This window comes from Glycine max, chromosome 7, assembly GCF_000004515.6.
Source record: "Glycine max cultivar Williams 82 chromosome 7, Glycine_max_v4.0, whole genome shotgun sequence".
Classification (NCBI taxonomy): domain Eukaryota; kingdom Viridiplantae; phylum Streptophyta; class Magnoliopsida; order Fabales; family Fabaceae; genus Glycine; species Glycine max.
In genome coordinates this window covers 6644282-6655780 of record NC_038243.2, presented here as the reverse complement: position 1 = coordinate 6655780, position 11499 = coordinate 6644282, and the positions used below count along the sequence as shown (strand labels likewise).

Genomic DNA, 11499 nt, shown 5'->3' with positions numbered 1-11499 from the left:
CTTTTAACTTGATAGTTTTCACCCTTTATAGTTTTAGATATTTTGTTTATGTCACATAGGTTTTCTAGTACAGAACTCAATATTTACCTTACTTTTACTCCATACAAATGTGTACATATTGAATGTATATGGTCTGAGTGAAACAAAGATTCGGTAAACTTCCCGACGCTTCAACACACCGAAACCAATATCTTGAGAAATCTAAAGGCACAAAAAGGTAGGTTGTGTCTGCCCAGCTAAGTGTTCTTCATACATAAAATTTTGGATTTGAACCATAATTTCCTTGATTAAGAGACTTGAAACATTATTACTTGGATTAATTACTTATTAGAATTTGGCTAAATGCGTATTACATAATCGCTAAATTTTTTAAAATTTAAATTCATGTAAAGCAAAAAAGGGACCTAAACCAAAATTTAATATATTTTAAGGGATAAAAATATATTTTATCTCAAATCTCGGAACTTTAATCTCAAATCTTGTAGCTTCTCAATCGCCCAACACCTCCAATGTTTCTCAAATCTCTTATGTCTTTATTCACATCAATCGCAATCTCAACTCCACTAATCGTGCTTGGGAAATTACATCAATGCCGATGACCTGATGTACATAGGCATCGCGATTCAGCAAGGGACACCAACGACATTTGGGACAAAGGACTTGGCACCAAGGCACTATATCAAACAAGAGGGGTGGGATATGCAATGGTTGCGGTTGCCATTGACAATGGTTTCAGATTTGTGAGGATGAATATTGATCAAAGTTTCTTTTTTTGGATTTTCTTAAAATAATAATAAAGTGGCAATTACAAACCGCCACTATATGTGCACACCATAAAAAACCATAGAAGAAATATCTCTAACGGTCATGTATGACATATTCGTGAATTAATTAAATGGATCTAAAGACAATAATCTAATTGGGTAAAATTTGAAAATTAAGGGACCCAATTGCATGCTAAAAGACTAAAGACCAAATTGGGTATTAAGCCAAAAATTAAAAAAAAAAATTAAGAACGAATGAAACAAATAAAGAATTTTATGAAATGCTAACTGTTGAAATATAATATTAATTGATTTCTTAATGTATTATTTAGTTATGACAAAATTACAAATTTAATTTCCTAATTGTCTCCAATTTTGATTTTAGTCATCCTTTAATTTTTTTTCATGAATCTAGTCTCCCATTTATGTTTAATCTCATAAATTTGGTTCCAAGTACAAATTTAAACGTTGACTTTTATAAATGAATGTTGACTTTCACGTGTCACATTCTAATCATTCTAATTGAACTATAAACAGGTACACCATTTTAACCAAGTGTGAAATGCTTGAGCTGAGAAAGCCTAACTTAGACCATTGATTTTTAATGTTTGTTTTAGCTGTTATTGTTTTCGTATTGATAAAATAATTCACATTGCAGCTGGAAGCAAGCATTAGAAATGGAGATATTCAGGGGTTTCAACTATTCAGGAATGTCGCAGATCAGCTATCATCAAATAATAGGAAGAAATGCCATTTAAATCTGCATCAAGAATTGTTCGAGGAGGTGCTCTTTCCTCTGTTAACATATAATTGTAGCATATTGAAAATTAGTTGTGGATTTTTCTCTAACGTGGTTTCCAATTGTTCTCAATTGTGATTAAGGGAATCAAGAAAGAGAAAAAGAAGAACCTGCCACATGCCCAGGAACAATCAAGGGATATTGGAGGTTGGGAACATTCACTGAGCCTTTACAACCCCGTCAGCACTTGAATGAAGGACTTAGATGATGACAAAGAAAGAAACAAGCACTAAACATGGAAAACTCACTCAAGTTTCATGCCTGATGCTGTACCACTCAGCTGCATGATGATTAGTTTTGAATCGTTTTAATGGAACTATTGCGTTGTCTTAATGTTGCTCAGTTCCTATGTTACCATCTTGGATTCTTTTCATGGCTGGTGTTTAGCTCATACTTACAGCAGTAGATTTCTCAGCTCAAGCATTCCACACTTGGTTAAAATGGTGCACTTGTTTATGGTCCAATGAGAATATAACACGTAACCCTAACAATCTTTGTAATCGTCAATGTTTAAATTTGGATTTGAGGACTAAATTTATGAAATTAAACATAAATAAAGGACTAAATTCATGAATAAATTTAGAAAGAGACTAAAATCGAAATGACAGATAATTAGGGGGACTAAATTTATAATTTTATCATTGTATACTTAGTTAGGCTGTGGATATAAGTCATGTAAATTAATTTGAAGAAGCCTTTTCATAATTTGAAAATAGGAGTTAAGGAGGGACCCAAATATAAAATAGGGTTAACAGGCTGGTCCCTTTTTTAATGTATAACTAAAATTTTCATTAGGCGTGCAGATTGTATATTTGTATTTTGCTACACAAGAAAAAGACTTACGTGGTGTTGCCAGTCTATTAATTACTGAATAATTGATGCCCACTAATTGAATGAACAAAAAGTCCTAAGAGAATGAAATTTACAAATTTGGTTCCAACTTTTTGAAGGATCAAGCGATCTCCATCCATTGCCCTGATATGGAATCAAATTCTTTGATTTCAGGCAGAATGTTCTATTCTATGCCTTATAATTCTCTTAATTATGCAAATAAAAAAAGGGGGTTATTCTGCGACCGAATTTTGACCGGCACATAAACAAGTTATATGTCGAATGTATTCCGATAACAATTATTATTGTTTAACGTTTTATTCGGAGGATTTGTATGTGGTTTTGGGTGGCAACTAACAAGTTCAAGAGAAAGGTTTGTTGTGGGCCATTTAATGTGGAAATGGCATATTCTTAACTTCATCGCTTGCAAATTAAACAATGCACTATCTATAGAAAGTTGACAAAAAGGAAATATTACAAGGTGAAAAAGTGGAGCACAACATTGCTTTTGGCCACAAGACGAGAGAAAGAATATCAAGAAGGAACCTGAAAGTAACTGTGCACATAATTTAACTGCAAATTGAAAAGAGAAAGAGGTCGACATAGTAACATAGTGGAATGAACAAGTATCACTTTTAGGGAACTATTACACGGCAATGGTAGTCTTTGTTGGCAACATTGGCTAATGTTTGATTTTTTAAAGGAAAAAAAGTTCAACGATGGCTTCTTCGTTTTTAAAGTAAAAAAAGAAAAAAAAACTTGAATTAAACAAGATTAACTGAATCCAGGACACGATCAATACTCAATTTGACCAATCAAATTTATTGATAAAAGAATTAAAGAAGAGAAGGAGAATTTAGTAAATTAAATCACACTATCAACCTTTCTATTTCAAGGTAGGTATGAGATGACCATGCCCCATGGTGACCGCTTCATTCCAAAATTGACCTTCAACCCCCACATCAAAACATAGTGTCCGCATTAAAGTAATCTTACTATTAAATTAAACTTAATTGATAAAAAAAAACAAATTCATATTTTATAAAAATATGAGTTCATTTTTTTTATTGTCAATATAAATATCTCATTAATAAATATTTTTTAAGTCTCTAAGATTCAATTCAACTAAACTTATCTATATCAACATTAAGGTAATCTTTAAAAGTACTATAAGGTTAATTTAGTCTTTAAAGTGATCAAACAATAATAGTTTTAATTTCTAACATTATAAAATCACAATTATTTTAATCCTACAAATATCTAAAATTTCTGTCCGGACAGATTGGAGACATTCAACTGATAACACTATAAATGAGACTCTTGGTGCCTCGACTTCAAGAATTATTACCGCTTTTCAGAATTTTTAATTTTCTCGGGAAAATGTGGTTCCACCTAAGAAAACGACACTAGCATTGCATAGCAATAGTTGTTGATTTTTCTCCAGAAAATTAAGAAGCTCAACTTAGTAGTGGTAAGAAGTAAGAACGCGCGCACACACACATACACAAAGACAGTGACAGTGGTGTTGAATTTTCCTCAAAGAGGATGTGGAAACTCGTGCGATATGCCGCCGCCTCCAACCTCGCCCGATCGCGGCGGTTCTCCGCCGCGATTCCTGGTCCGTGCATTGTTCACAAGCGCGGTGCCGACATACTCCATGACCCCTGGTTCAACAAGGTTTCTCTCATCACAAAACTTTTTAACTTCGCTTTCTGTTTTCTGTTAGTGTTTTATCTTATCTTGGCAGAAACTACACAGCTTCTAACACTTTATTTACTGGTGCTTGAAAGCCAAAATTTTGTTGATGATTAGAGTGTTGATTAATGATCTTATCATGATTATGTGAAAATAGAAGTTAATTCTTTTTGCTTTTCGTTTAAGCAAAAAAAGGAAGAAAAAGAAAAACAAAACTAAAACTAAAAAGAGGAAACGTAATAGTAGAAGCTAATTCTATTTGGTGTCACTGATATTTTCCATTGCATGTGATTAAAGCTTGATTGAATGCTTGACGAAAAAATTGGTCTTCAAACTTTTCTTCGTGGTCTTCCTCTGGAAACTGATCCTCTGATTCTATTTCGTTTTTTTTTTTTGCTTGTTTTTAAATTATTGGAATGCAGGATACAGGGTTTCCTTTGACTGAAAGGGATAGGTTGGGGCTTCGGGGCCTCTTACCTCCTCGTGTTATATCCTTTGAGCAGCAATATGATCGCTTTAGTAAGTTTGAGGACTACTTTTTCTGATATTTATTGATTGGGGTACTTCAGTAGTAGTAGTCATTTTGCTTATCTTCTGAACGCTATATTGAAACTGTTTTGATAAACTTCTTCATAAGCACTCATGGGAGAAGAAAATAAGCAGGAAAAATGAAATAAGTACTTATGGAGAAGTTTATCCAAACTAGGCAATTGTCTAGTTTGCTAGTGTTGTGTGTTTGAGTTCAGGCTTTTTACTCTTTGTGATTTTATTCTAAATAATATTTAATTGCTATATCTTTTTTTTTTTTCCAGTGAATTCATTCCGATCTTTGGAGAATAATACTCAGGGGCAACCAGATAAAGTTGTTTCCTTGGCAAAATGGAGGATCTTAAATAGACTGCATGATAGGAATGAGACTTTGTACTACAGAGTGAGTTAGACGATGAAGTTTGCTTTTTTGTGTTTTTGAGCTAAATTTTCTTGTTAATATAAGAATATGATCAAATTTCTGTTATCTGTTATATGATTCTTATGTCGTTATATTTTTTTTTTCAGGTTCTTATTGATAATATTAAAGAGTTTGCTCCAATAATATATACTCCTACAGTTGGATTAGTGTGTCAAAATTATTCAGGGTTATTTAGGCGTCCACGTGGAATGTATTTTAGTGCCAAAGATAAAGGAGAGATGATGTCAATGATCTATAACTGGCCAGCTCACGAGGTATTGCATTAGTTTTGGAAATTCAGTCTCATTTTCTTTCTGTTCATTATTGAAATTGGAAATATTCATTTTTCATATATTCTCCCCTTCTAATTCTTACAGTTATATTCAATTTGAACTATCGAAGAAATTATTTGAATTCTCTAATTCTAATGCTGAATTTAGTAAATTTCCACTCCTTGATTGATAAATAAACAGATATTCAGTTGGCTTGGAACTTGGATTTGTGATATTCTCTTCTATTGTAGCTTAATATAAAATAACTCTCAATATGTTATATGTCAAAATTTGTAATCCTGTGAAAGGAACCATTAGTTATAGACTGCAATATGGTTATTAGAATTTGTATGAATTCAGATAATTTATCCAAAATTGTTTTATTTTAGTTTGTGTCATTGATGATTTTGATTTTACTTTATACAACATAAATTAATTTCTTTTGAATTTTACACAAATATTTTCTCTTAAGGAAGGTTAGTGTGGGTTCTAACATGAGGTGAGGTTTGCGAACCATCACGAAAATTTAGGGAAGGTTGGGGTATTTACTCTTTCAATGAGCCGGAGACTCTTTTATTATAAAATTTGATACTGTTTAAAGTTTGTATAGATTTTTTCTGATGACTTTGATCTTGTATCTCTGATTGTGGTTACCAATTACCATGAGTGTGTTTGACAGGCAAATAAGCTTACAGCTTATTTGCTCTTAAAGCTTGTTTGACTAAAATAGAATTGTTTGGTAAAGGAGTTTATTTCATTAGTTAGTAGAATTTTTTTTTAAAACGCTACTTTATGTAGCATTTAAGCTTATAAGCTCTGAGTTTATTATTATTTTGTTTTATCTTTGTTATCTTATTAAAATTCCATGACTTTGGTATGTTTTGGTTCATTAAGTGACAAAATAGGCTTGCAATTGTTCATTCATTATGTTTGGCTATCATCTTATTCTTCTGTTGCAGGTAGACATGATTGTCTTAACAGATGGAAGTCGAATTCTTGGCTTAGGTGACCTTGGAGTTCAGGGAATTGGAATCCCCATAGGAAAACTTGATGTGTATGTTGCTGCTGCTGGTATCAACCCACAAAGAGTATGCTTCTTTTTATCTCTGTGTAACTCTTAGAATGTGAGTTTCGGCCTAACTTAATCCCAAAAGCTAGTTCATAGGGTGAAGATTGTCCCCTACTTATATATTCTATCTTAACCTTATCTCTAGTCGACGTGAGATTTGGATTTTTTCTAATACACCCCCTCGCGTCCAATACTTTTCGACTTGATGCGTGGATAATATAGTGAATGGTCCTTCCTATAATGGATCTAGGATAGATTTTGATGTCATCTTAGAATGTGGGTTTGGGCCTAACATAACCCCAAAAGCTAGTTCATAGGGTGAAGATTGTCCTCTACTTATATATTTTATCTTGGCCTTATCTTTAGTCAATTTGGGCCTTGGATTTTCCCCAATAGTAACTATTTTTTCATCCCAATCTCTGGCTGTTATTGTCTCATTGTTTGCTGGCATACATCTGTTGGGAGTTACTTACAGATCTTTTGTTGGTGGCCTAGGCTTGGGAAGCAGAGGACAGGATTATTGGTTATTACTTATGCTAGGATAGATACAATTTCATTAATGCTTGTTATTTTATCTTGTGTAGTTACATGTGACTTCTATAAATTACTTGACAATTTGTTCATGATGTTCTGGCTTCATTAAAATCATTAATGTGGAATAATGTGTTGATTAGATTTCTTTTGTTTGACTACTAACTTGATAAAGGCTCCCTTGTTAACTCACAGTGTGTTGTTTTTCCAACTGGCAGATACTTCCAGTTATGCTGGATGTTGGTACCAACAATCAAAAGTTACTTGAAGATCGCCTTTGTGAGTAAAACTCTGTTCTTTTAAATCTTTTTGTTTTCTTATTTATAGTTTTATTTGTCTCATTAATTTATTTGGGAACAAGGATGGACTATGGAGCCAGAAATTTCATGATGGGAGGACCAAATACTTTTAAAAAAAAATTAGAATCAGGAATGCCTATTAAGTTTCCATATCTAAGACCAGGATTAATAAACTGCACTAGAATATGGTTTCAGATCATAGGTATCAAGGCTTCAAAATTTCCAAACGAGAATGAAAGATTCAGATTCATCAATCATCACCTTATTTCCCTTCTTAGCTACTATTACTACAATAGAAGCTTTAGAGCCCACCTTGCTTTTCACCTTGCACATATCTTCTCATCTCACCTTGGCTACCTCTGTATATTTGAATAACTCAAGTATATAGAATCTTTTGATTGATTTCTTAAAGTATTCTTGATTATTTTTTCCTTGATTTGTAATTTTTTTCCTCAAATGCAAAGATCATACCAAAAGCTAGCATGCTAATTTTTTTTAGTTGATATCAGAAGGAATTGGCTTTTTTGAGTTTTTTCACATTTTAATGTGGCAGATTTAGGACTTCGACAACCAAGGTTGGAAGGTGAAGAGTATCTATCAATTATAGATGAATTCATGGAAGCTGTTCATGCTCGATGGCCCAAGGCTATTGTGCAGGTATGGTTGTTTATTTTTTCACCTTTTCCCATTGATATGCATTGGTTTCTATTTTTTCTAGCACATATTACTGACTCTCAATGTTCTTTTTAGATTTTATCAATTTTGTAACTAGATTGTTGTGTTAATGTTATCAGTTTGAGGATTTTCAAATGAAGTGGGCTTTTGAAACCCTGAAAAGATATCAGAAAAAGTTTTGCATGTTTAATGATGATATACAGGTGAGAATGTGAGATTAAATATTGTTAATGTAGAAAATGTTGAATGTGTTATCTAACACACTGCATTATTGAAGTAACTACTGAAAGTCTGAAAGTTCAATTTTACTTCATGTCCTATAGGGCACTGCAGGTGTTGCACTTGCTGGACTATTGGGAACTGTAAGAGCCCAAGGCCGGCCATTGACTGATTTTGTGAACCAAAAGATAGTTGTGGTTGGAGCTGGGAGGTACTTCACTTGCAAAACTGGTTATGCATTTATGATGAATATAATATTGGGTGTCCATTACTTTTGTTGATGTTCTATTACACTCTGCATTATAGCTACTTTCTGCCTCAAGTTTTTCTTGCCTTGATTACAGTGCAGGACTTGGGGTTCTAAAAATGGCCATCCAAGCAGTTGCAAAGATATCTGGGTGCAGTGAATTAGCTGCCAAAAGCCAATTCTATTTGATTGATAAAGATGTATGCTTTGATGACCTTTACTTGCATTGTCAGTCCTTCTAGTTACATAATTGTGTTGACTTTTATATCCATAATAAAAGGTCCTTTTCAATTATGATTTTGAATGAATTTTGTGTAATCTAAACACCATTTTAAATTTTTTCATCATATTCTTTGTCTTGATTTGTCTTTGCATTTAATGTTGTTGGCATGAAAGAAGAAATAATTGTTAGTGTGCAGTAAATAATTTTTTGATGTGGCTATTTCATATTTGTGTGTAGGGTGTGCAGTTTATTTCATTAAATTCTTAGATTAAGTTTGATAACAATGCCATCTTTTTATGCAGGGTCTAGTTACAACAGAGAGGAACAATCTAGACCCAGCTGCAGCTCCATTTGCTAAAAATCCAAGAGACATAGAAGGGCTTACTGAGGGTGCTAGTATAATTGAAGTGGTAAATGTTACAGGATTCATCAAGGAAAATTTGTTTGGCTCAATGATCTACTTTATGACATTGAAAAGAATTACTTTGATATAAAAGGACTAAACTCACTTTACTTGAAGCTAATTTTAAAGATTATGCATACTTTTATAGCCATCCTTTAATTCTTAAACCTATTGTTCTTTAGGTTAAGAAGATTAGGCCACATGTGCTCCTTGGTTTGTCTGGCGTTGGTGGTATTTTCAATGAGGAGGTAATTACCTTCTATATAAATTCTATCATGTCACATCCCTCAATGAATTATGTTCAATAAATAAATAAATGCAATAGACATCTTTGAAAGCTTTGGTAGTATGAACTTTTCTGCAATTGAATTTCTTAATTTTAATGGTTGAGGTTCAACTCAGGTGCTTAAGGCAATGAGAGAATCTGTTTCAACAAAACCTGCTATCTTTGCCATGTCTAACCCCACCATGAATGGTTTGTTTGTACAAGGCTCATCAAGCACTCATAATTTCTTGATAATGTTTATGTTTTTTCATTGACTATTTTTCTTTTTTCTTTTTTATATGTATATGGGGACAGCTGAGTGCACTGCTATTGATGCTTTTAAGCATGCTGGGGAAAATATGGTGTTTGCAAGTGGAAGCCCTTTCGAAAACGTAGATCTTGGTAACTATTACCACTTTCTTTGGTTTTGAAGTATCTTCTATAATTCTATTTTCCTCAGGTTTTGAAGAATCTATTGATTTAAATTTTGTGCAGGTAATGGAATTGTGGGTCATGTAAATCAAGCAAACAACATGTACCTCTTCCCAGGGTAGGGTTTATCTCCTTGGCTTGTATATTCTTCTGAATTATACCTGTCAATTGAATTATTAGTGTAACTTACTAACTTCTAGTTTAACTTTTTCATTCCAGAATTGGTTTGGGAACCCTTCTGTCAGGTGCTCACCTTATAACAGATGGAATGTTGCAGGCAGCTGCTGAATGGTATGATGTTAATTTGGAAAATTGTTTCTTTTTTATTAACCAAAAGCCATTGGAACTAGCATTAATGGAAGTTTGGCAAGATGTCTTCTGACATTTATAGAGTCCAAGCATAATTGAATTCACTGGGCTGCTGTAATCATCGAACTGTTTGTCCCTGTCTCATGTGTTGCACAACATCTTTGCTGTTCTCTACATTTCCTTCTTTTGAAATCCATTCTATATAGGCCCTATGTGTTTATTTTCTTGTCCAGAAAACATGTGCACTAGTTGGTAGTCACATGCACTTGCAATAGGTTTTCAAGTAGTACTATTTATCTTCGGTGCATTTCTTTAAGTTATATGATGGAAATTATATTACTAATTTCATTTGATTAAATTGCATCTTCATTCTCAATTTTCCCAATTCTGATGAGATGTCACCACTCACTAGATGCTTGTTTTCAAGTAAATTACTAACATATATAGATCATTACAGCCTTGCTTCATACATGGCCGAGGAAGATATCTTAAAAGGAATTTTATATCCATCCGTTGATAGGTAATATTTCCTTTTTTCTCTTGATATCTTTTGCTTTTCATTTTCTCTTGGTTTTGCTTTTCCGGTTGCCATTTGTACCGATCCAAACAAATGAAATTGCAAAATTTAATGAACCTAAAACTGTGATTTTGTGAATGTTATTATCGTCAAAGGTGTTCTCACTCATTTCCTAAATGTAAAAGCTTCTAATATGGTTAAAAGGATGAATACTCTTTTTTTCAATGTGAAAAAGAATGGTCTTGTTGATTTGGTTGTTTTTTTAGAAGCTAAAAAATTCTCAATAACTGATATTATTGTCCTCTCTTATTAATATGACTTTGGATGCTGCAGCATACGAGATGTTACGGCAGAGGTTGGGGCTGCTGTGCTTCGAGCAGCAGTTGAAGAAGAACTGGCAGAAGGAAATGGTGATGTGGGGCCCAAAGAACTTTCCCATATGTCGAAAGTATGGAAAAATTTCAGATCATACATCTTTATGATATATTTAAACTACTGTCTACTGGAGAATCTGCCATTAAGTGAATGCTCCTAGTCTATAATGTATTGGCATCTCTGAATATTGCAAAATTAACGAGAATTGCTAACTGGTGGTTAATGTTGCAGGATGAGACTGTGGAGTATGTGCGAAGCAATATGTGGTATCCTGTGTATTCTCCTCTCGTTCATGAAAAATGATATTCTGACTATATGTTCAATTTTTTGGGGGACCTGTGAAATTCACATCTCAAATTGCTGCAGCCAAGTCTTTTATTTTTATTTTTATCTATGGTGTCTAATCCAATGTTCTTAATTCATGCTTATTACTAGCAACGCTGAGTATCGGATGGCAAACAACAAAAAGGGAAATATATGTCTCCTTTCATTTTGGCCGGGAATTATTGTATTAGTTTTGAATCTATTAAGGTCAGTCTAGTGTTGACGAGTTTAAGTAATTTATATGGGATCTTAAGTTTGTTGTTGTACACTAAAAAATAATATTGAAATTTGACTTTTTAAA

The 11499-nt window shown here is 33.1% G+C and overlaps 1 protein-coding gene across 1 annotated transcript; it reads left to right on the top strand.

Annotated features, from left to right (window-relative positions):
- The first annotated feature begins 3683 nt into the window (after positions 1-3683).
- Positions 3684-11499, top strand: LOC100806545 (NAD-dependent malic enzyme 59 kDa isoform, mitochondrial). Its single transcript, XM_003528823.5, has 19 exons — positions 3684-4071; positions 4512-4608; positions 4902-5020; positions 5146-5313; positions 6270-6398; positions 7129-7189; positions 7763-7866; positions 8004-8087; positions 8208-8314; positions 8448-8550; positions 8876-8983; positions 9159-9224; positions 9379-9451; positions 9557-9643; positions 9737-9791; positions 9893-9964; positions 10440-10502; positions 10833-10947; positions 11106-11499. Exons 1-19 carry the CDS (start codon positions 3940-3942, stop codon positions 11175-11177), a joined length of 1815 nt encoding a protein of 604 aa, XP_003528871.1. The 5' UTR covers positions 3684-3939; the 3' UTR covers positions 11178-11499.

What these genes read in the sequence shown, in the direction of transcription:
- LOC100806545 (XM_003528823.5), top strand. Translation starts at nt 3,940, where the DNA reads ATGTGGAAACTCGTGCGATATGCCGCCGCCTCCAACCTCGCCCGATCG. An exon ending in CTGGTATCAACCCACAAAGA is followed by an intron (nt 6,399 to 7,128) that starts GTATGCTTCTTT and finishes TCCAACTGGCAG; the next exon opens with ATACTTCCAGTTATGCTGGA. An exon ending in TGTTTAATGATGATATACAG is followed by an intron (nt 8,088 to 8,207) that starts GTGAGAATGTGA and finishes CATGTCCTATAG; the next exon opens with GGCACTGCAGGTGTTGCACT.